Source organism: Struthio camelus, chromosome 13 (genome assembly GCF_040807025.1).
Source record: "Struthio camelus isolate bStrCam1 chromosome 13, bStrCam1.hap1, whole genome shotgun sequence".
NCBI lineage: Eukaryota > Metazoa > Chordata > Aves > Struthioniformes > Struthionidae > Struthio > Struthio camelus.
This window is the reverse complement of record NC_090954.1, coordinates 3,943,256-3,968,507: the sequence shown is the minus strand read 5'-3', so window position 1 is coordinate 3,968,507 and position 25,252 is coordinate 3,943,256. Positions and strand designations below refer to the sequence as shown.

At 42.2% G+C, this 25,252-nt stretch overlaps 1 protein-coding gene and 1 long non-coding RNA gene across 2 annotated transcripts in view; both read right to left on the bottom strand.

Moving 5' to 3' along the window:
- LOC104146957 (uncharacterized) overlaps positions 1–9,315 on the bottom strand; it is a 41,241-nt gene extending 31,926 nt beyond the window's left edge. The window contains exons 1-3 of the long non-coding RNA XR_011143855.1: positions 9,126–9,315; positions 7,771–7,986; positions 5,503–5,567 (exon numbers count right to left, since the gene is read on the bottom strand). This is a non-coding gene — a long non-coding RNA (uncharacterized lncRNA). The remainder of the gene's footprint in view (positions 1–5,502; positions 5,568–7,770; positions 7,987–9,125) is intronic.
- Positions 9,316–15,311: 5,996 nt separating this feature from the next.
- Positions 15,312–24,363, bottom strand: UBE2B (ubiquitin conjugating enzyme E2 B). The gene is made up of 6 exons (XM_068959359.1): positions 24,172–24,363; positions 20,232–20,312; positions 19,471–19,496; positions 18,322–18,411; positions 16,719–16,807; positions 15,312–15,877 (listed from the first exon to the last, which is right to left on the bottom strand). The coding sequence occupies exons 1-6, from the start codon at positions 24,213–24,215 to the stop codon at positions 15,749–15,751; spliced, it is 459 nt and encodes a 152-aa protein (XP_068815460.1). The 5' UTR covers positions 24,216–24,363; the 3' UTR covers positions 15,312–15,748.
- Positions 24,364–25,252: the final 889 nt, after the last annotated feature.

Sequence of the window (25,252 nt, the reverse complement as noted above, 5' to 3'; positions counted from 1 at the left end):
GAAAGTGCTGACACAAGCCAAAGCCATGCTAGGGCCCAGCCTAACAGCAAGCACAGGTGAGTGCATCCCAGGGCTCGGGAACAGTCCCCGGCACTATTTCGTGTTCTAGCATAGAGCAGCACTGGATCAGCCCCCTGGAAAACGAGCACCTTCCCCGAAGTTTCTTAGCACTACCTAGCACTATGGCTCTACGTTGCCTTCGAGGGACAACTTCTAGGATTTAGACAAGTAGTACATTTGCAATTGTTAATTTAATCTTTGATCCCTATTTTAAGACTCCCATCAAGAGGACCAGTTCTGTGCCAGCTGCAGTAGGCAGGTTTATTGTACAGCTATCTTTCAAATACAATCCATGGACTCATTTTACGTCAGTCCGCAAGTAAGAATTATAAGGTTTCTAACTGGCAGTCTGAGCTCTGGAGTCCCCTTTTTTCAGAAGGTAGCTATAACGTGACACCCTTTATCAAGTACCTGAAACAAACACAATCTCTTTGTTTTGAATTTGAGCTGATGGAGATTAGTTAGATGCAACTGGATTCTGTAATAAATAATGTCTCTCAGGAAGGAAACATGTTACTGTATTTGAGTCCTATAACTGTACTTTCCAGAATTGCTTGACCACAGGGGGACTCTTCCACTAAATAAACTGGACCAAATTCATTCCTGAATTATACCCTATAATAATGAGATGAGACTGCTGTTAATGTAAAAGCTCAGGTACGGTTGAAAAGATAGACAGCATCGTTTCTTTCTTCCTCTGTTAAAACAAAATATGCTTGCTAAAGAACAGAAAGATAAAATTCATCAGTGTCTGTATTGCTAAAATATACTGTCTTTCAGTCTCTCATCAGAAGCTGCTTTTGTGGCACAGCTACGTGTTTATAGAATCGGGGCGCTCTGAGACTACGCCGGCTACAAATTCTGTTTCACTTGCAACGCTAAAAGAGGAATAATTTTCATATAGTACCAAATAGTTTCCCTGTCTGGAGTTCCTGTCTCTGAGCCTCTTAGTGCATCTATAAATAGCAAATCATCATCTCACCTATTCCGAGCTCATCACATAGTCACTTTGCTTCACCGTCTTCCTGTTTGTTAAAGCTGTCACCATGACTCAGATTTCCCCTATCAGATTCTCTGTGCAGGGAGATTCCCAATACATTATAAGGCATCGTGAAGCTATTAAGCTACTTAGGTTTCTATCACCTAAGCTGCTTAGGTTTATATCACCAAAAGTGCTATGCTTTTGAAGAACTTGACGTTTGAAGCAATGTAATTACAATCTAAGGTCTCAGAGCTCCTAACCACTTCGGTTAACGGAGAGGGTCGGTGTCGTTTTGATAGCAAAACTGAGTGAAAATAAAGTGTCAAAATCCCAGACAAACGTCATACATAAAAATAAATGTAAAGCCATGACCAAAAAGCTCCACGTAGGTATACAAATTTCCCCGACCTTCTTGCAAAATTCCCTGCAATCTAAGCTACTACATCATGCAGCAATCCATTTCGACTATGTCTAGCCCTGTGCAACAAAGAGATTAACACTGTAAAGCCAAGTGCTCTGTTGTTCTTTGTTTAAAGAAACAGAATGAGAAAGAAGGATGCAAATTTTTCTGCCAGCACTCATTTTAATAGGTTGCTAATTTTCAAGCTTTATTATCGTCACTGAAATGACAGTAACTGCATCACCAGTCTAATCTAGCTTTCCAACTCCTATAATGATATTACTCACGTATTCACCAAACTACTGGATTGTTTGTACTAGAAATCTCCAGATAACCTGCTTACTCAGTGATGTTAAAGTTATCCGTCAGGTCCTAATATTTCATTTTCTGAATACATGTTTCATAGAGTCCACACCCTGAATGTGAAAAGAGTAAAATATTCTTTTGATCGTTTGTTAGAAATAGTTTCTCCAGACTTCAAAAAGGAATGTAAAATAGCATGCAATCAGCAGTAACACAATTCAGTTAGATAAACTGACAGACCGATATTTAATAGTATTCTGTGTACTTTACAGAGATGTAAAAACAAGGAGTGTCACTCTTCTCGTGTATATCTGACCTCTGCTTTGCCAGGTTTAGGGACAAAATGTCCTTGAAAATACTGTCCAAACTCCCCATTCACGTTGACTGTTCACAGTTAGTTTTGATACCATAACTAAGTGGCATATTCCATACAGTTTATTTTTCTGCATTCCCATCCTTGATGTCCAGAGCAAACCTGAAGATTTATACCCGGACATGCCCAGCAGTGTACTGGCTAACATTGCTCTGAGTCCTACCATGCTCTCACTGAATTCAGTAAGAAAAAGTATTGGGATGGACGCAGAGGTTCTGTTTCTCATTAAAGAAAAACACTACAAAATTCCGTATTTCTTAATCTAACTCATACAGAAATGCTGTGACATTAATATGTACACAACAGCAAGGCAGACATAATCGTAAGAGTTGTAAGTCCATCCTCCTTTAAGTGGATACGCAAGCCTTGACAGAGCTAGAGATGGTTATGGTTGCTTTTCATGTTGACACTCCACTATTTTTACCCGCCTGATAAGCAAACATAGTATTTAGAAATGAATAAAAACAAGCAGCAATTTAATTCTTCATACTTTAGAACACTTTAAAAAATCCTTTTAGAATTATGGAACCATAGTAAAATGGAGGTGGAGGTGAGTCAAGTGATCACCTAGTTTATCCTCCTGCCTCAAGATAGGATCAACTGTGTCCACACCACTCCTGCCAGAGGTCTTTCTAGCCTCTTCCAACACTGGCTGCAGTCTCCCTGCGCCGTCAGTTCCAAGGAATAGAGACTTCCAGGGTCTGCTTTAAATCTGTCTTCTCTCTTTCATATCACATAATTTCCAGTCTTTCAATCTTTGTCCAGACAGGTGAGCAAAGTAATGATTTCTAGACCTTTCATCATTTTTGTTGCTTTACTCTAGATTCTCACCCACTTGTCCGCATCTCGAAGTGCAAGGGCCAGTACTTGCAAGGAAAGAGCACTTCAGCTGAGCCAAAGACGCTTAGAAGTTCAATTTCAAGCCAATAAAAGAATGCTGATGCCTTGCCTCATAAAAATCTGTTACATATAATATTACAATTACAATGTATAATTTATTTAGGAAAAGGCATATTTAGTACTGTCTCATGTTTAAAGCTTTGGAGTCAAATGACTGATTCATGGCTTCGACAAAAGGAAATGAAACATTAATTCTTTGACCTTTTAAAAGAAAATTGTGTTGTGTAACCTCTTCTTGGAACGGAAGGCAAGTACTGAAGACAATTTGGCTCCTTACTTCAGGTGTGCGTAACTCTGTAGCTACATTTTTCTCTGCGAAAGATAGAAATTGCCCAACATATCTATTTATTTATTAAGAACTCTGATAGTTGATTAGCAATGGTGAGACCGCTATCTTTCTTGGTGGTTATTATCTTTTCAGTATTTTCTGGTACTCCCCTGCCTGACTGTATTCCCCGTCATCACCTGCCTCACACTCAGACTGAAACCCTGTAGGGTAAAAACAACATAGCGGTTTTGTTAGGGTAGAATGCCTAGTATGTAGGCTCCCGGCCATGACCAGAAGTTTGAGACAATATGATAATTCAAATACTAAAAGCAATGTGTTAAAAGAATCCAAAGCCACATATTGAGAATGTGCTTCTGCTCTGCTTTAAAACCTGAATAATAATAATTTCACTTGTGGTCTTGCTTATACTGTTATGTATTTTTATCACGGGAGCCAGCTGCAACAAGTAGAACCCAGATATGGTTAAAGCATAGTTCAAGTTAATTTAAAATAATGCACTCTCTCTCTCTGGACTCATACATCTTTACAAAGAAAGTGGCGAGCACTCCAGAACATTCAAAGCATAACGACATTCAGATGTGTCTAGACATAAATAGCAACTTCTAAACCAAGAATTTGCCTCTGGAGCCTTTTCAGTGAGCCCTCAAATAGGAAATATTTAAAGGGAGACTATGATAGTATAATTTCCCTTTGTCTGAGGCAAGGACAGAGTGAATGTGTCATAAGGCACTTAGAAAGAACAAGAGAAACCTCACAGTGATCCAAAATGAAAGGACTTCATTATAGACAAAATCCTCGCTCCATTTAAATCAGTCATAAATCTGTTGACTTCAGTAGTCCAGGATTTCATAATAGAGTTCCAACCAGAAAAACAGTTTTCAGCACCATATTGTACAATTTTAGGCCTTGATTTTCTCTTTTTGTGTAAATTAGTATGGATTTTCGTATGTAAGACTTGCAGGATCTGGCCACATGTCTATTGCAGAATACAGGTAGAGACCTCACTCAAGCAGTGAATCCACTTCGGATGAAGCCGTCTGCTCACCATCGACTTTTGACAACTACGTGAGCTGTATCGCAAACATCCAGAATGGAAAAACTTTTTCTGAATGCGAGTATACCTGTGATTTCTTTGTATTTTAGTAAATTATCAGAATCTTACTGTTAACAAGTTGAAGAGTTTTACATTAAACTGTGCCCTTATACCTGGCACACAACCGTCACTTAAAGAGGCACTAATAATGCCTGCCAACAGAAACCAGTTGTACCACTGCTGACCTCTCCCACCCAGTAGATATGTGGTGAACTAACGCACCCTCCACGAAGCCAGGTCTTCAAGGAAAGACACTAACAATAACTGAAACAAAGAAGTCTCTACTGTTGCCTCTTGGGGTATCCCATTGCAGCTACAAACACAGTTTTACCTACAAACACAGCACATACGAAGCAGGTGAATCGCAATGTAAATATCTATAATTTCTTCTGGTTTATTTCTTTATGCAGAAAAGCGGGCAAGCAAACAAACCCAGCAGCAAGGAATTGAGGTCTCCAGTCTACCCCTTTTCCTACTTAATAAAGGGTATGCTTTGCTACCACTTAATTCAATGGAAAAATTCCTTTCAGTCTCCACGGGAACAGCATTGGGCCCATAATACTTAACCATAAGCGCCAAATTCTATAAGCTCTGGCTGAAACTTTTTAGTGTCCTTTTAAAGATCTCTGTGGATAAAGAACTTCAGCCTCTGGAGTCAATAAAGTCCATGGCGCAGCCTTCACAGGCATCAAAAGTTCACTTCTAACTTTTCTACAAAATAGTTACTGGAATTTGGGGAAAGCGAGCACAAAGAAAACACTGTAATAACTAACACAATGACCCTTTCAACAAGTAAAGCCGAGCAGTCTTTTTAGTGAAACTGGACTTAAAGTGCATTCGGACCAGACAGTGAAAGGCAATCTCTCACCAGTACCTCACAAGGCAAATAATTTGTAAACAGATAATAGCAAGAGCTGTGTGGTTCATAATTAATTCAAAAGAGATGGTATATCTGTCTTCTTCCCAGTTCTGGTCAGTCACTGAAGACAATTTGGCTCTCAGTCTGTGTAAAGTACCACATTTCAGAGCAAAACTCCTTACGTCTACTCCCACCAGAACAGCAATAACACGAAGTGATAGAAGTAACAGTGTTTGCATTTACCGGACGTTGTACTTGCGTGGCAGAGTTCTGGACAAAACCCGGAAACTCCTCACATCCAGGGAGGCCTGGATAAACAGAAATATACATAATGAATAAATAAGGATAACGATAATAAATAATTCTATTAATAACCTGACGGTGAAACCGAACACTGCAAAGTTCAAATCCGAGCTCTGAAAATAACGTGGACGCAGTCACGGATTTGTAAGTAGAGGCTTATCTAGGATAGAAACTAACGTGGGTCCTCAGATGCTTGGAAGCCTTTACTTTGACTAAATAGCTCCCTGATCAATATGTATTTTAGGCTGTACTCTGTCGCCAGTCTAGAGGGTCTGGATGTGTCACCGTGCCAGCCAGAGTGCCTTCGCCCAGGCCGTAGCATCCTTCCCAGCTTTGCAGCTCCCCCATTCAGTCTGCGGTACGTGAACCAAATTGGCAGCTGTCAGAATTATTCGGCTTAGAAATTAATCAGACATGGCAGTTAATGACCACAATTTAAAAACGAGCACAGAAACATGAGATCTGTGCAGTCATACTTGTGGAGGACTGACTGCTCCATGCTACAGGTGGAGGCTCAGACAGGCTAAGGCTATACGCTTCGATGCTAATGGTGTCCTCCACGGCAAGGCCGCTAATAAATCACTCAGCACTGTAATACCATAATACTGCCTTTATGCCACAGTTTGATCTGGCCCTGGCACGTGTTTAAGGGCAAAAATAATTTATTTTATGACATCACCGAATTCCTGGTGAAAATACTCTCATACTGGGATTTTAAAACATACTTTCTTTTACTAACGTTTTCACTAGCTCAAAAAATCCCACGCCGGGCGCTTTGACCGCGTTGTAAGAAAAAAGGCTTCGCTTTGGGTGCCGAACAACATATACTGTTTAAGAGCAATATGTTTACTTTATGACAGGACGCAGCTTTCAGACAGACTAGCTCAGAAACACGATTCTAGCACAAGTATTAAGCACGGATCCACGCAGCCATGAGGAGCAGGAATATTGTCATTGGCAGGACAGTTCCAAACAGTGGAGATAGCCCCTTTAAAAACCTTTATTATCAGTGCAGCAACATAGGAGAATGACAAGAAATCCTTAGGGAATATTGCAATTTCCATAGCCTTGTGATGGTAATTACAGTCATTATCAGAGTCTAAGAAGTTCTGTGTATTTTTTGTTCTCTGCTCATGGCAGCTGTGATATGAGACAAACTCAAGGTGCAATAAGAATGTTAAGCAAAAAAACCCACCCAAACCCACAATTTGAAATTTATTTTCAATATTGCTACCTAAACTCTTTATGAATCTATAATAAGCAGCTCAGAAAGCCTTCTCCTTGCCCATTGTATATACTCTCCACGGGATACTGGAGAAATGTCCTATACATCCATTATCTAAGGTATATTCTATTTGAAAATGACATCTTCTGTCCTTTGAATTTACAGCAATCTGAGAAGCATAAAGTTTTGTCAGGGGTTCTCTTCTTCGGTTCCTCTCTATCGATCTATCTATCGACTCATTTATTTAGATTTAGCTCCTTTTTCCTTTGCCTCTTACACCATTCTTCTTTCAATATGAAGAAAATAGATTTTTGTATTTGCATACTTATTTGAACAAAGGAAGATAGGGAAAAAAAAACCCAGCATCTACAGACAAACTGTCGACACACGTATAACTTATTTTTCTTCTATGGGCTCCTAGGTTTTGACTGTTTTTTATCCCCAAACTTTTTATGAAATAAAAAGAATATGTCCTAAATCACTCGCCACTCCGGTTACATTCCTTTCCTATGGCTCGAAGGCTAGATCCAAACAGGGTTTTACAACATGGAGTAGGGTGATGTCTTGGTCTACACCCCACAGAGAAGCTGGGGGCCTTGAACCAGACCGTAAGCACCCCAGAAGGCTCGGCAGGCAGTTGCCTAGAGCTGGTCAGAAGGAAACACTTTGTACAGGAGAGTGCCTGAAATCCTCCTCTGGTCTACACGGACCAAGGCCAGCGCATTTAAAATACAAGAAGAGCAGGTACCATCCTATTTCCATACTCTTGTATAGCACTCAGGGGCTCGAGCTCATTTCTTGCCTCTTCCTGAGGAATTTCAAACCCATAGCTCTTACTTCCCAGGAAAATACTCTAATGCTATAAGGTAAATATACTGTATACTCTGTTGAAGCTCTTCCCTTATAAAGATTAATGAAATCAGAGAGAGAAGGCCAGATAATTGTTTTATCCAGAGACGTAAATACAAAATAAAGCAGTTTGCTGGAGCAGAGACTGGAACTGAGGCTCCTCACGAACGAATGCCTGAGCCACTCAGCTGGAGTCTTGTGGTCACTGTTTTCCATTTGGAGACCAAGGAGCCTTTTGTCCCTTTCTGCACTGTGGAGCACCATCAAAAGGAGAGGTGGCGAACGCTTCCTGGCCAACTCGCACATTACAGCAGATTGTCGATTACATCTTTCCTCTTCCAAAAACAACCCTAAACAAACAAAGCATAGTATTTGCCTAGGACAGTTTCCACAAACAGTAAAATACTCAAATGAAAACACTACGCAGGGAAGTCTGTCCAGATGGTAAGACTCTTCCTTTCCTGTACATTTTGATACTTATCAATGGCTATTCTCACAGAGTCTTGACATGCTAAATACTAAAATATTTCACTTTGCGTCTAAATTATCCAATCTATTTTGTTAGAGTAAACGGCACTGAAATAATCACACAATCTTCCTTTTTTTTTCTTGTAAATTTTTTATTAGGGAGTTCCCGATCTCTAAATATTTAAAGGTTTGTTTGTTTGACACATTTAATTCATTGACTATTAATACAAAACCTCCCACACAGAAGCTACTGATGTACCACCTCAAGCTGCGATTTCATCACTTCTCAGCCCAAAGCGGCCTCGATTCTGCAGTTAGACACATTTATCTGCACCGCTACGAGGAATCCCAACGGGACTCCTCACGCTAGTGAAGTTAATCACATCTGTAAGGAGCTGAGCCTTGTAGTTTGGCTCGGGTCCGTGTTTGGACGAGAGATCTTCAGGGAACCAAGATTTTGAAGAGAGTGGTATGAGCAGTTCTGTATTTGGTATTTGTGACTAAAGTTAGTACCATAAAGTTAGTACTTGAAGGCAAAGGCGCTCCCACAGCTGAAGCTCAGGCTGGGGGACTGGTTTACACCTACGGACCTGCCACAGGCTTCTCCCTGCCCTCCACGAAAGGACTGCAACTCTTGGTGCCGGTCTGGCCATGCGTCAAGCCGGGCGGCTGACACGCGTGCGGCCCGCAGGAGCGCTCGGAGGAGCAACCAGAAAAGGCCTCCAAAGAGGCGTCAGGGCCGCGCGCGGAGCAACGCAGCGCTGCCGGCGGCTCTTTGTCACCGCCACCCGCTGGAACCTTCTCAATTAATCCCCGTGTCCTAGCAAGCATCCCCCCCAGAGTATTGCGTTTCCTAATTAATTAATTGAGGAAAGAAGCCAAGCATGCCAGCGCGTTGCTGAGGGAAGGCGGTTTGTTGTGATTTGCGGTGGCGAGCCGCGCGTCTGACGGCTGCAGGGGGGAACCGTTGTCCTTCAGGGGACTCCTGCTCTCTGGAGTACAAGAGGGGGGAAACGGGCACCTGGCTTCGCGCTGTGACTTTATGTTCCCTCCTCGCTGCTTTCCCCGCGGAGAGCTCTTGCCGCACCCGCTGACCGCGCTCGCCTGCGGCATTTGCACGCAGCCGCAACGCGCGGCCCCAGGCCCGGCCGCCGCCCGCGTCGGTGGCGGGCGGCAGCGGCCGAGCGGCGCTCCGCGGGGGGCACGGTCAGCTCCGGCAGCCCCGCCGGGCCGAGCGCCCCTCCGCACCGCCCGGAGCCGGATCGGGCCGGGCGCGACCGCCTCAGCTCGGGCGAGGCCGCGCGCACTGCGCCTGCGCGGCCCCCCGGCTCCTCCAGAGCAGACGAGGCAGCGGGGCAGAGCGGAGGGAGGAAGTGGCGGCGCCCTTCCGGTCTGCGCGCCGCCCGCTTCCGGCGGGCCGGGCCGCGGCGGCCAGGAGCGGGCCGGGCCGGGCCCCCTCGTCTGCCGGCGGCGCTGGCGCTGGGTGGCTCGCAGCGGGGGATAGCGGCTCCCCTGGAAAGGCCTTTTCCCCTCTTGCCGGTGATCCCGCGCTGCCTTCGGCCACGGGAAGGCCCCCACGCGGAAGTCGCGCTGGTTTTCTTGTGCGAAGCTTTTCATCGTGCCGTAACGGTGGCGGGCGCAGGAGCAGCCGGGGTCTGCGCGTCGCCCTGCAGTCGCTGGAGCACGGGCGGGGTTCTGGCCTGATGCCTCATGTAATCCCACGTATGAGTTTTACCACTAAAATACCTTGAGGTTTTTATGTGCATTCTTTCCCTTGCAGATTTAGGAGAATCCTTTGCTCTCCTACCAGAGGCTACTCAAATCCAAGCTCCGAAAGGTTTTAAGTACCTTCTCGAGTGATAACTGCCAGAAGTTTTTCAGATGCAGCTCTCTGTGTTCGGCAAGTACCTGGTTGCAAGTCCTGTGTTTTTATCTCTGTGCATGGTGTCCTGTAATAGATACCATATATAGCACCGTATCACATAGTAAGTGGAGGAACTGTCATGCTATTAAGCTAGGAAGCCTTGGATTTTACACACCTTTGGCAAATAGCAATGCTCCTGCACAAAGGGAGGGTAAGATTTCGACACTCCTGAGTAACTTAAAAACTGCTTTTAAGGCTGTCAACATGTGGAAGTGGCTAGCTGAAGGTAAAGGATAAAGACAAAACTGAACAGAAAAAACAACATTCCAGTTGCAAGAAAACGTTTCCATATTTAAAGCAAGTGGAAGCGAGACCAGCTCTTTCACTATTTCTTCAATAAATCTTCCTAGTCCACTATATCTGCTTTGTCTGTGTCAAATATGGCCATGCTCAGCTGAGTACAGCCATAAATAATAGCTTTGGTTTATTAAGATTTACTAGACTTACACAAACATTTTGAATAATTGGAATTTGAACTGACAGTGTCAGTCCATGCAAGCAGGCCACCGGAACAATAAAAGGAACATCTGTGAAAAATATATAGCAGAGAGCATGCTGCTCTGGCCAACTGTTAACCACTCTTGGATGAAATAGTAAGCTGTAAAACATGTTTAAAGGGAAACTCCACCTTGAAACAGTGTAGGCTCCCCCCCTGCCCAGTCTGATTCAGTGCATTCACTTACAGAAGCTTCTGTACCAGCCAGGTAGAGCTAATTTTTAGCTCCTCAGCTCTGCTTTGGCTGGTAGAAGTCTCCAGGAACAGGTCTGGTTCCCCAAACAAAAAATAATTTAAAAAAAAAATCATCAAATCAGAGCGAGCGTTTTTGTATGTCCAAACTTGTATGCATGCTGTAACATCTTCCAGAGTTAGCACAGAGCGCAGATTAAACAGCATGTAAGAGTTGTTCCTGCTCTGGAAATAAAAGGAAGGGAGGAAGTTTAATTGCCAAGGCTGTACATAAATGACATCATTTAATGGCCGTAGAGCCCGATAAAAAATTGTTCCATGTGCAAGTTATAGTAATAGCTACAGAGTTTCATCAACATGATTGGCTGTTAGTCAGGGACAGCGGACTGTCTGAATAGGGCTAAAAGGTTTGGTAATGGGAATATCTAAAGCATACTGGAATAGCTGAGACCTAAACACAAATAGCCTTTGGACCAAGGGCATCACGAGCCTCATGTATTTAAAAAAAAAAAAAAAAAAAAGGGGGCAGTCTTTTCCTTCTAGCAGTGCTATTTGTAAAATACTTAGAAGCCTGAGGCATTTTTTAAAACTGATAGAAGGTTAAAAATAACTGCATTTCAACACAGACAAGCCAAGTCTAAAAATGTTACTTCTAAGAGTAACAGCTTGAGATATTTTGTTCAGCGTTTACCCCCCGAAACACAAGTGGTTCAAGATGGGCACACAATCCCTTATCACTCTTAAAAGCCCTGGCCTAGAATCCACGCATAAACATGAGAATGACCCAAATGTCAGATATAGCTCCGCTCTCAGGAGCTGTTCCGTACCTCCACCCAGGCTGCGGAGGTATGCTCACATCCTACATCAGCCTTCACCAGTGGCCGATGCCACCTTCTCTTACCACAAGGAGGCAAAGCAGGAGTCCACGCAAGCACCAGACTGCGTAGTGCTTCCTTCCATCCGAAACAGGTCAAAAGCTGCCTCTAGCCAAGTGCCTAAAAGCTGCCTCTAGCCAAGTGCCTCCAAGACACTCAAACCACGTACCACAGAAATTACACCCAGCTGGAAACTGCAAACTCCTAAAGACTGAGGATACCTTCCTAATGAAGGCAGTGAGCCAAGGGTCTGGTACTGCTACCACTGAAGTTGCTGCAGTGACACACCCTCACAGCCAGAAGTACTCTTTATAGAAACAATAACACCTTAAGCACAAACATCCTAACTGTTAAGGAGTCAGAGGAAATAAAGCAACAGTTTTCAGAAAACTCTGATGGCCTATCCCAACATCTAGTTTCTGTATTTTTTTTGGATACTATTTCTTAAATCAAGTACCTGCATTATGAAGGCAGTAAACAACCCATTTAAGCCGTAGAAGCATTGAGAACTACTAGCTATGACAAATACCAAACATTTCTGCTCTTCAAAGCTTCTCAGTACTTATAGATACATGTATCAAATTACAGATATTGCTAGCTAGATCAGGTCTCAACTTCTATCTGCAGAGGAAAATAGCTCTCATAAATTACTAATGTCTCTTAAAGTAATATAATGGAAACTTCTTTCAAGACTTGAGAAGCATAGCTTCTAAAACGTGCATCTCTGCCAAATTCTCTGGAAACAATTTTGCACAGTGTTATTATCACATCTTTTCTTTTTTTCAGAAATTAAATAGAAAAAGTCGATTCACATCTTTCTGTAGGTGCTCACTGTACATCTAACATAATGACAGAACAGTTATATGACTGATACCATGTCATTTTTCAGCATGAAACTTAACGCCAGCACAGATATCCTCAAGTGGCTAACCTTTCTGATCCCCAGAATCAAGCTTTCTGTAGGGCTACGGGCAGCAACCTGTATCAGATACAAGGGGAGGAAACTCTGGGAGCAGCTCACAGCTGGGACAGGCCAAGGGCCAATCCCATTTCTACGTTAGGAGTTGCTGTTGCATTCGGTTTGCAGCCGAGTCCCAGGCTGAAAATGCTGCTAGCTGCAGCCGTTCCAGCCAGCTCCCCCTACAGATGTACATTCACATTATCCAACAGCTCTACACTAGCCACACTGTAGAGATCGAAAAGCCATGGGGTAACCCTTCAAAATACACTTTTAGCACTATTTTTTCCTTCTGCATGCACTACATCCTGCCCAGCATTACATGAATAAAGACAATGCTGTAATTAATGGTTAACGTGGGTAAACTGCCGATCCATTTTTTATTTTGGCAATAGCATGCACTCGTGTATGCTAAAATAAGGTTACTCACTCTATTTTTGTTAGTAGTATACCTCTGCCTAAAGAGCTTACAATTTAAATATAAAAACAGAAAAAAGAAAGATGCCATGAACCAAGGACTGCAAAGCGACAATGAAGTAACACTACCCTGAACAATCAACAGTACAAACAAACAAGCTGGTTAATAACTTGCGAGGTTTCAAATAGGCACCACACTAAAAACTTAAGGATGAACGTGAATGAGACGGTTAGTGAGATGGCTTTCCTGACCAGCCAAATGAATGAGTAATCAGTGAGCAAAGAGATGGCACATTGTGTTAGTCAGACTTAGCAGTAAATTTCATTCTCTTATACCATCATCAAAGGGCTTCATTTTTCCTGATTAATCAAATTGTTTCTTTATCAAATTTTAGCTGTTTTAAAATACACTCTCTGAGCTGATTTATGATGTGTATTTTGGGAGCAGCTGCAGAAGTTTCCAAGCTCTCTTTCCACCTCACGGCTCTTAGGGGGGATGCTGTGCAGTTTCATGTGCACTCAAGAAATCCACCTCAAGAAACACTGTTTTTTTGTATACAGCCCAGCATCTACCCCTAGATGATCGTCAAAAGCTGCATTCTCACCATCCTGACACCATTAATGCCTAGAGTCTATAGCCACTAAATAGCGTATTAGTCACCGTATGAGATACAGTCAGACAAGGGAACTCTCTTCTCCCATCATACACTGTGAATATAATAATTATCTTTGTCCACAGGAAAGCACGACATTTTTCATTAAGACTTTAAATACTAGCTCTAGGCCCCAAATACTGCCTACCGCAGAATGCTCTTATGCATTCAGACACACGTGTGTGCTTATAGACTGTGGGTGCCTACCTGGGCAGACATTCTCTTCTGAGTTTGCAGTGCTGACCACTAATTAAACCTTCCTCTGCTCCAATTAAATTTTTCAGACATGCACTTCCTTCATCCCAGATATGCAAAAAACATTTTCTGAGCTTAATGAATCCATAACTCGGCTAAAGGGATTATTCAAAAATAATCAAAATCAATGTGGATTCTATCTAATGAATGGCAAAGCTCATCTCACACATGTAAATGGAACAAAATAAATAGTAATGTAGGCAGTAAAGAGAAAAAACCTTCAGAATTTTGACTAAGTCTTCAAAACAGAAAGCTTTTCAGAAATGCATTTGTAAACAAAACTCATTGTGCTTATACTGATTTACACTTGGTAACACTACTTCTCTGGACTACAGTTTTACTATAATTTCACCATACCCAAAAGGCAAGGTTTCTGCTGATAACCACAAGTAGACTTAAGATTTTTTTTTTTTTTTTAAAAACACAAATTCACTGAGTATTAAGAAAAGCAAATTGACTTTGCATTTTTGTGAAGAGTTTTGTTTAGCATTAATATTAAAGCCTTTGCAAACTGGTTTTCTAAAAACTCTCATCTACAGTACAGTAGTTTTGTTCCACCAGCTGCTACTAACATGGAAATGTTTGACTAGTATTCCAATGACCATTTTTAAGCCTAGCAGTGCTTCTCCTAAAAACGATATATGCTGTTTTGGGGTTATTACATGTGTAATGCTGGTTGGAATGAAAGACCAAAGGATGATAATGTTGTTGCTGGGAGAAAAAAAGGCCTAATTTTTAACGGTAATCAGCCACTCTGCTTTCAGAACATAGGAAGAAGTTATCAAACCAACGTTTACAAGAACAAAACCAAACTTATTTAAAACTAGCCGCTTCAAGAATAGTTGAAACCTCTGTGGAACAGACATGAAACCTGATTACCTGTGTTACACAGGTAAATTCCAAAAAATAACTCCATTTTAATCTGCAAGCATTTTTTCTTCTGTTGATGATTAATTTGTTCCCTACCCCAAAGGTGAACTGAAGGGAGACCTCTTTAATTATTAGAAAAATATTCAAAACCATATTACAATATCAGTTTGTGAATATAGGACAAATTTAGATGACAACATTTTACAACTTTGTAAAACACAATCTCCCTGAAAAGTAAAGGTTGTAAGAATACATTAGCATCAAGTCTGGTGATCCGCATGCCCTTTGCGACTGTGCCGCTGGTTTATAGGGGGCTTTTAGCAATACATTTGCATCTGTTCCCCCATTTGTAAGGGGGCGGCCACTAGTACTTCTCTTCCTCATACAACTGAGGATGCATAATCAAGTTAACCTCTGGTGCAGATGCCGAGAAATCCAGTGAAGATAGTTACACCGTAAGATTAACTTCTCTGTTTGTAAAGTGCATGGTATAATTAGCTCAAAAACAAAAGGAAAAACAGACTAGAAATGAGCCATTTGAAAGAGATACAGAGTGAGAGAAGAATGTCTTGCACTGAGGTTATGTATTTAACAGCTTTACACGAAATTTTATATATAAAAACTTTTAAGTGCTTTTCTCCAATTTAAAAATCTAAAGAATTCAAAAAATAAGGCATTCAGTATTTGAAAAAGTACAGATTTACAAAATGTGTATATTCTGTCATGAAAACTCCACACCAACATTATACACTTGGAAAAAAAATACAAACAGGATATATTACAAATTTATGTAGCAATAACTTAGTTCATACCATGCAATAAAAAGTACGTTAATCAAGATACACAAGCTTTTAAGTTCTCTAAACTGAAGGGCTTAATTTTGTTTGCAAAGGAGTTTTTATGCAAATTCTTAGAACTGTGGCACTTGAAATTTCTGGTAGCCTTTCTATTGAGAGTTAAATTGTACATAATGATTATGAGGATGAAGAGGAACAAAGCAGCTGTTACGAATCATTCCAACTTTGTTCAACAATAGCTGAAACTCTTTTCTCATATTCACGTTTGTTCTCCTGATAAAGTTGTGCTGCCTGACTGTTTGCTGGACTGTTTGGATTAGGTTCATCAAGTAGAGACTGTAAAGAGTGGAAAACAAAAAGTGAGACACAAACCAATACATTTTGGACCGGGGGGGGGGGGGGGGGGGGAATAGTTTAAAAAGTCAACATATAGTTTTCAAATTGAGTGTATTTCAGGAAGCAGACATGACTCCAAAGAGCCCACCTGAAAAAACACCTTAAACTCTTGGTTAGACACCCATACTAAACTACTGAACCTCAAATACACACTGCTTAAGCTTTAGCACTGAGGACATTTCTAGGTTCCTTAGAACCTTCACAAGCCGAACAGATGCATGGTGAGTGGCAGTTAGCAGTATGATGTTGACTGACTGACTGGTAGTTACACTAATATTGTCATTCACAAGTACGGAGAGGCTTGATATGCTTCCTATAAAGCTTCATTATAGAAGAATAAAACCCACGGCGTAAGAGAAAATAAATGTCCATTTTTGCTATCCTAGGCCATTTTTACTTATTTCAAGTAAAAGAGATTTCAGCAATACCGTCTCCTTGATGATTTCATTGGCCAAGCCTCCAGGAAAAAGTTACAAAACATTACAGTAGGCAAATTTTTACATCTGCTGCCATATATTGACTAAAAACAGTTAAAAAGGAACCCAAATCAAAAACTGTTTGTCCTACACAAATTCTCTAATGGCAATTTTGTATCTTAAAAATAGCGATTACATAGTTCAATACCAAAGGCCTTAAATGAACTAAAAAAGCTACTGCTTAGTTCACAATTCTTTGAAGTTCCCTGGTATAGAACCTGCTTGCCACATCACTGAGCTGTGTGTGATCCGAGATAGAGAGTAATCACAACATATTCCATTTGCTAAAACAAATTTAAAGTTACCTGAATTGAAGTTAAAATGGATGAGACATCATATGTTGGGCTCCAGCGATTCTGAAGGATATCTAAACATATGCTACCATCCGCATAAACTGTGAATACAGCATAGGTATCATTTAAAAACTGTCAGATTTATTTTACATTTTGTTCATTAAATTCTGCTCAAGGAAGAGTTACTATTCCAGTTCAGTCTGTATTTAAAGTAATGCTTTATGAAAAAGGATAGCAGTCACTGAAAACGTCTAGTTATGTCAGACAATCTTATGTAGTTTGACACCTTGCATTTTGAAAGGGATACGTTACTAGAAGTAATAAAACACTTTAGAGGAAAAGAAGGACGGTCCACAGATGATTGCACCAGCACAGAAACTGGCTGGCCTAGACTCAGTTTCTTACTCCTGTGCAACTGGCTCAGATTCACAAACAGATTTAATGCCTCCCAGGGAGCAGCAAGATATTTACTGCAGGAACGGAATGCACAGCACCAGCTAAGGAGCTCACATTCACTACATGCTGAATGGGGAGAGTTCTGTATCCTGTTTTCACAACAAGATGAATAGAAGAGTCATTATGGCAGACAGTGGAAAATGCTGAGAAGTGCACCTGAAATCCTACTACTTTCCAGATTCCTCAGTCTTCACATAAAAGCCTACACAAAACTGGGATTCACGACTCAAACTCCAACACCCTCGTCTTCTAACTTGTTCGTGCCAATAACAATAACACTCCTCCCCAGCGCCCCACACACGCAGTCAGAGGCATATTGGCCTGTATATTATACGACAGATGAATGGCTTGACAGCACGTCTAAAAAGTCACAGAATTGAAGTCAAGGTCAGTCTCTGTTTAAGGAGGGCTGAAACCTGCACCTTGTAAGAAAATCCCTGGGCAACAAGCTACAGGAAATGCTGGAATGGGTTTATGCTTCAACCCTCAAATTGAATCTATACTCCTTTGCAACAGAGGGTTTGGAAAAACAAAAGGCACGGTTTATGTTCTGTATGCAAGAATCAGCACTTCAGAGGTTTATCCAGTGGAGTAGGAATCAAGGCTTTCTCCCTCACAGGGCTGCCTTCTGCACCTAGTTAGAGTCAACATCTCTGTGCCTCCCCCCAGCTATGACCACACATTCTCACCCTCTTGTGTGTGCTAGCACTTGCTGGTTCAGTGAACCAAATGAAGGTATTGATTTGGCTGAAGACTTACCTGACAAAAATAAATAACGCTTAGCTTGATCAGTTTCCTACTGCAGTTCATGATGTGCCTGCACATATACAAGTGTTGCGACATGGAAGAGGGCAGTAATCTGCAAGCAGAATTGCCCTTTTAAGCCAAGTGCAGCTGCTGCTGGGATCGCTTATGGAACCAAAGGCTTTGCTACAGAGGCTAAATATATCGACCAGAAAAAGATGAATAGCTGCTTCTTAATAGCATAATATTTCTTAATTTTTGATCTAGCAACTAATGTCTTGGACATCTACTTAGGAGCTGGCAAGGGAGAGAGGGGGAGAGCTGTTAATACATCCTGCAGCTTCACAGGATATTTGACTGCATCACAGTATTCAGTAGGCATTATGGCTAAATAAACAAAAAATGAGATACTCACCATTTGGATGGAACATTTTTGATAAAAACCTAACAGTTGGAGGTTTATTTGGATATTCTTCTGAAAATTCTATTACTAGTTTAAAAGTACCTGTCCAAACAAACATAAATACAATCACATAACTAACAGTGATAAAAATGCCTCCAGGAACATACAGCATAAGTTAATTCATGCGCTCCATAATCAATATTTCTTCCCACCAATATATAAACAACACCGAGTCTGGGTTTTTTCATGTATTTCAAGGGATAACGCAAGTACTGCTTTCTGCTAGCAATAAAAGCAGCAGCAGCAGCAGCATCTAGGTAAAAAGTTTGGAGACTCAGTGAATACACAGAAAAGCAGCCAGATCCGACATCAGTTATGCCACTGTCTCCCCTCCCCCCCTTTTTTTTTTTTTTTTTTTTTTAAAGGGGCCCAATATGTTAGTTCCATAGACTTCAGTGACTTTAAAGCATTTCATTAAGAAGACACTGTGGTGTCAGTAACTAAAAACTGAACTTTCATAATCAACAACCTCTGTCTCTGCAGCTCATGACTGATTCACTGAAAACCTTTATTATGGATCAGTGAATAATTTACTGCAACTCCTCCATCCCAAAACAGAGACAAATGCATCTGCTGCAGACTACTGTAATACTACTATAATTAAAGTGATTATTCCTCATATGCCTAAGGAAGGATCATTATGATATATTAACTTTCATGTTTATCCCACCAATTTGGTATTCCTCCTCTTCTCACTGAATTCTATATTCAGAACAATTCACGATTTTTCACCTGCTCTTAGTTAGAAAAACACGCTCCAAAGATGAAACCAGAAAAAGCACGCTATTTTGTTACAATTAATTGTAGGAGATGCAAAAACATGTAGCATTAGACTAAGTTCCTCTGCTAAGAGCTCTAGTGTTCCATGTATAAACAAATCCAAATATAATCCTTGCTTCATAGCTTTATAACTAACCATCAAACACCTTGACAAGAGAATGCTTAGGTCAAAATACTGCACTGTCATAGTCAACAAGACCATACTCCTTCGCTCTTTTTGCTTGTTTTGCTTGTTCCAACCTCCTCCCCGACCCCCAAAGCAGAACAGCGTTAATACTGGTAACGTTTACAGAAGCGACAGAAAAAAAGTTAGCTACTTACCATCTTCAAAAGGGGTCCCTTCTGGCCTGAAAGGTTTCAAAAAACTCCAGTTACAGAATGATCTATACCTACTTCTAAGCAGGTACAGTAAACATATAAATCCTCCCCCCTCACCCCAGAAGAAATAGAGGCAAAGATGTAAGAATTTAGAAAAGTATCCAGATGTAACCTCTGGGAACTTTGTCATATTTAATACACTTTCCCATAGCTAAGCTTTCAGTCAAGAAATCTACCTTATTATCATCCCAAACAATACATATGTAATATGTTATATTATACATAGACTGATTGGAATTAATAGGAAGACTACTGCTAAGCTTTCTTCAGTCTTATGAAAAAATACTAAGCTAGTTCCTGTTCTGTAGGATACACAATACTTCCCCGTTAGAACCTGCACCCAGTTCTACTGGGAATCGATACGATCACTGCTAATACATCTTGATGCCAAGGACATGCAGTTCTTACCTACTTTCAAGAGCAACACTGCTTTTTCATAATGCAACACAGTCTATCCTGTTTATTAAGCCATATACAAGCATTGAACAAAAGAGACATAAGTTTTAACTCCTTCCCTAGATATCCTGTATTACCCCTGAAAACAAAGATTTTCCCATAACACCACACTTAGTCATTTTTGCCCGTTTCTTGACTCTACCTACACAAGACAAAGGGAATACTCTGTTATACACATATACACACACACATATATTATTCTATTTAGCCTTTTAATATAGGCCTTTATAGTGAGCAAAAACTCTTACCCAAATATAACTGCGTTCCACTGCATTATGTTATTCTCAGACGGAGCACCACTGACACCCACAGGAGGGTCTTCCTGCAATCTAAGAATTACAAATATAGAATGACAAGCCTTATATAAACGAAATACTGACTCCTACAAGTAAAATTTAAGAGTAATATACAGAGTTTGTAAATCTTCTCATTCCAAATTAGACAACTCGCATTAGTGCTATGTGCAGATCAGTAACACTGCAAAAGACAGAAACCTAGAAAATGCACATCAAGCTTTTCCCAAGTATTACACTGATGGCCCAATGGGTTGCATAAGTATGCAAGGAGCAAAGCATCAACTGTAAGAATAATTTAAAGCACCACATACACTGAGACTGACTGTACTGCACAGTACATTATGAAAGAGTAGAAAGCAATTCCTGCTGGTTGCTGCAAGGAAGTAAACAGATCACAACCACAAACTGAAGCATTAGCTATTAGTATCCGAAAGTGGGCCAGTGATACTTAAATGATACACTTATTGAAACTTAGTGCAAAGGACTCTCAATGAAGCTTTCCTTGCATTCCCAATTTTGCATGTGAGATGTGGCTAAACGTGGTGTAAATCCATTCTGGCTGGCAAGCCGATTGCTTTGAAAGGGAAGGAGGAGCAAGGGAAAAACCTCTGTACTGCTCCTTGTTACCAGTTCAACAAAATGTAAATATTTATTTCTAAAGTAATCATGGAAGTGTTTTAAATTCTTTCTGGTCCCTTAATCCTGGGACTAGGGAAAAATACATTACTGACTGAAAGTCACAAACTTGGGCCAGACATCATAACTCAAGGATAGGATCCAAATATTGTCATTCTGCCCATCCTTTTGTCTATCAATGTTTCTATTTAAGGATTCCATAAAGCCCTGGAACGGCATAAAACAGTAAGCTCCAATCACCTGGTAAGAATTCTGCCGTATCAAACCCCTTCAACAATAGCTCCTATCAATCTCACCTATTCAGCCTCATAATTATGAGAATAAGAACAATGAAGCAACTGCCCTTGCTTCAAAAGCAATTCTTAACAGTATTAACAGGAGGTCTAAATACATAACAGCATACTATTATGTGCAAGTCTTCACTGAGCCTGCAGACCAAGGGGCAAATTCTAACAAGATTTGCACGTGCAAGTGCAGATTTATTCAGAGCTGACACTGCTCTACAGTCATTCATTATGCCCTGTAACTTTTCACGTACTTGCATTTCCTAAGTCTATTAGACACAGTGAGCTAAAACTGCACGTGTACGTGGGCAGTAAGCGATGATGTTACCCTGCAAAGACAGGGTAGAAGCAGGGTTCTGACCGTTTGCAGTTCAGATCCCCTCCGAACTCTGGGTTTACATCCTTGTTCTCCGAGCACACACAGTTCAGACAGCTTAATATCAACAGCATAAATTGCCTGCTATTTTGGTCAGTGAGAGCAGGAATGTGACTTCTCCCTATGTGATATCCAGACTGCGTGCCAGTAATAATGCCTAAGCATTAAGTCTAATAATGCATCTGAAAGATGGCTTTGGTTCTTAGATCACTTAAAAAGCTCACGTGCACCCCACTGCCAAAGAGCGCAAAAAAATTTGTGGCAAGAACTGGAAACTAGACCGGTCTGAGCAGAGACCAGAAATCTGTAAGAAATAAGGATAACGTAGTATTTACAGCTCCTTTTCCAAAAGCAAAAACAAACCTAGTCAGCTTATTTTTGTTGCTTTAGTCAAAAAGAGGGGGGAAAAAAAAATCTGTTGAACTGTTCTTTCTTCAGCACTGTTGACAACTGCAGTACGCAAAAGGAGTTTATATTTAAACAAACTGAATCAGAGTTCACAGCACACATTGTCTGCTTCTTTCAGTATGAGGTAAGATTAACAGATTAACATAAGGCTAAACAAAAATATAACTTAAGGGTAGGAGGGAGAAAATTTAAAAGACTGATAGGAAAATGTTACATAAGTGTTGAGGCATGGAGTTCTTATACATGTATAAATAAATGTGAACTTGTATAACCAAATAAATGCAATGAAACACGGAACTTCTCCATGGATTTAAAGTCTTTTATCCATCTCCAATTTCAAAGTGATCAAATCACTCCCCCTAAGATAATCCATTTCTACTACTGATTACAAAATCACAGAAAACATATCTGATTGCAATCCTAAAAAAAAAAAAAAAAATCACTTCATCCTTCACCCTAAAGGAAGGGCTACTTTTGTCATTTGCGTAACCTAATACAAGGGGGGGGGAAAAAGTCTGAATACCCCATTTTAGTTGAAACAGAATTCAAGTGACCTTCTGCTCACAGCATGCAAACACCCAAATAAAACATAACAGCTAGGATCCACTTATCAAAAATGTCCGACTTGGCAGAGTCAAAAAACAAAAACAAAAACCTCCACTTTTATGTGACTGCATGTAAGGCTACAGTGTTAAAACAACTACATACAATATGCATGTGTCAACTGTTTACTGATGTATTTTCAGGTACTGGTATAACATAGCTATGCTAAAAAAAGAGACAGTATCAAAGCTGACTCACCTCCCACAACTTATGAGTTACTTGAGTCCAGAGAAATCATAACACATACTGTGAAGCTTACAAAAAATAATTTTTTCCATACTCTCAATTATAAACATATTTACATGCTAGACTGGAAATAAACTATTCCAGATTCTGTGGTTCAGCCATTAACATTTAGAAGAGCTAAAGAAGCAGTTATTAGTAGTCATATATGTGTACATATTACAGATTCCTCATTATTGAGGAACACAAAATAACACTTTTTTTTAAATCACATATAGACGGTGTTTACTAGTTTTCTATACTTCATTTTCAGATGTCCATCCTGAACTGGGAGATTGTCAGAGAGACTGACAACCCAATCAGCCTCAACTGCATCTGAATTCTGACTGTTCTCTCCAGAAAACTGGGCCAAATATCTTAAGTATTCAAACACTTGTGTGAGGAAGAGAAAGGGGGCAGGGGAGGAAGAGCCTCAGAAGCGTTTAGCCTCAGTAAGCTCTTCACCACTAGGCCCTTCTAGGAAAAAAAAAAAAAAGTATCTAGAAGACAGTGCACATCTGACCTCCAACCACTGCTTGGTTTTCAGTCATGCCCCTCACCTATATCCTTAAATAACCAGTGTATTTGAGCCTTTCCTAACTATTTACAGATCATATGCTTTCTATTCAGTAAGACTCTGAATTAGGCTTCCACGTCACTGTAGTCCAAGGGGTTTTAGCCGTGCGACGTGCGAGCCTCTGCCTTTATCCTGGGAGCTTGGTCCTAAAGAGCAGCTTTCAGGGGAAGGCTCGTCTCCCGGCCGCGGCCAGGCGGGCCGCGAACGGCTCTCCAGGCTCAAGGCGCGCTGCCCAGGCGCGGCGGAGCGCGGAGGAGCGCGGCCCTTGCGCTCAAGGCATCGCCTTCAACTTTTATCCTCAAACGCCCCCAGACGTCTGTAAACAGTACGAGGCAGGCGGCCTGGGAGGAAGCAGCGCTCAACAAAAACAAAAGCGGTTCTGCCCGAGGAGCAACGCGCTCCGCGGACCCGGGGAGGTGTGGGGGGGGGGGTAAAGCTCCTCACCGGCGGGTGCGCCTCACCGCCGGGCTGCCCGGAGGCCGCCCCCCCTCCCACCCCCCACCGCGGAACCGGCCCCCCTCGTCCGCCAGGCGCCGGCCGGGCGCAACGGCCAGCTCGGCGGCCCCGACGGAACGGACCGGCCAACCGAGGCGCTGGGCTCCAGCACGGGGCCGCTCCGGAGGCGGGCTGACCCCGGCCGGCCGGCCGGCGGGCCGCGGCTCGGGCCCCGCTCCGGCGGCTCCCGGCGCCGGTCCGGCCGCCCCCCCCCCCTTCCCTCGGCGGCAACCGAGCCCGGCGCTCCTGACCGCCCGGGGGGCCGCGCCGAGCCGAGCGGCGGCCGCTCACCTCTTGAAGTCGCGCATCAGCCTGCGCCGGGCCGGAGTGGACATGATGGCCGCGCAGAAGGGAGCCGGCCGTGCCCCGGAGCCGCGGCGCCGCCTCCCTCGGCCGCCTGCACAAACAACCCCGCAATGGCGTCTCCCTCCGCGGGGGGCGGGCCGCGCCGCGGGGCCGCCGACGTCGCCCGGCGCGGGGGGGGGGGGCCGGGGGGGAGAGAGCGAGCACCGCCTTCGGCGCGTACCACTGCGCCCGCCGCGGGGGGAGGAAGGGGGCTGCCCGCGGAGCCAGGGCGGCCCCAGCGCAGAGCTCCGCGCTGATGGGAGCGATGGCCGCGTTTAAACAAACGCCTTTTGGAAGGGCCGGCTGCGAAAATCGGCACGGCTGGACGACTGTGGTGTGCAGCGCTAAAAATTCATCACTGGAAGTCTTGCACGGGGGCGAGGCAGTTCTTTTCTCCAGAAAGCTTTTTCTAAGCAAACAAATGGATAGTTTAGGGCTTGGACAAAATAACAATTTTGGCAGGAGGGAGACATCAGGCTCCGCTTTGTGATTTGATTCCTATAATGCAAATAGGCACAAGAAATTTCAATTTGAAATGGCACAAAATGTTAGGATGACTAGGAAACGAAGAACCTACCTTTGGCAGCCTGAAGTGTTTGCTTAGGAAAATAAGGCTAACAACAGGCACAAATGCCTTCTATAAATACATCAGAGAGGCTGAGGGAGAGAAGAGCTAATTTAAACTAAATAACAATACTGGCATAAGAACAAATGGGCATGAAGTTAGTCAGAAATCATTTCGGGAAGATACTTGTATTCATACTACTTACCTTCTGAAACCGGGTAGTGGAGAACTAGGGTAGTTAAGTTGCCTGCAATCTTCCCCTCTCCCTTTTTTCTTGTTTAAACCACATGACTCCAACAGACTCAAGTAGATCTCTTTGAAGTTATGACCCTGTTCTTTTCTGAAGTCTTGGAAGCTAGCCCCAGCACTTGGATTTGTGTGATTACATGTGCCTCCTTGTTTTTTTTCCAGAGTTATTTAGGGAGATCATAAACATCATGAGACTCATAATGAAGTGACAGA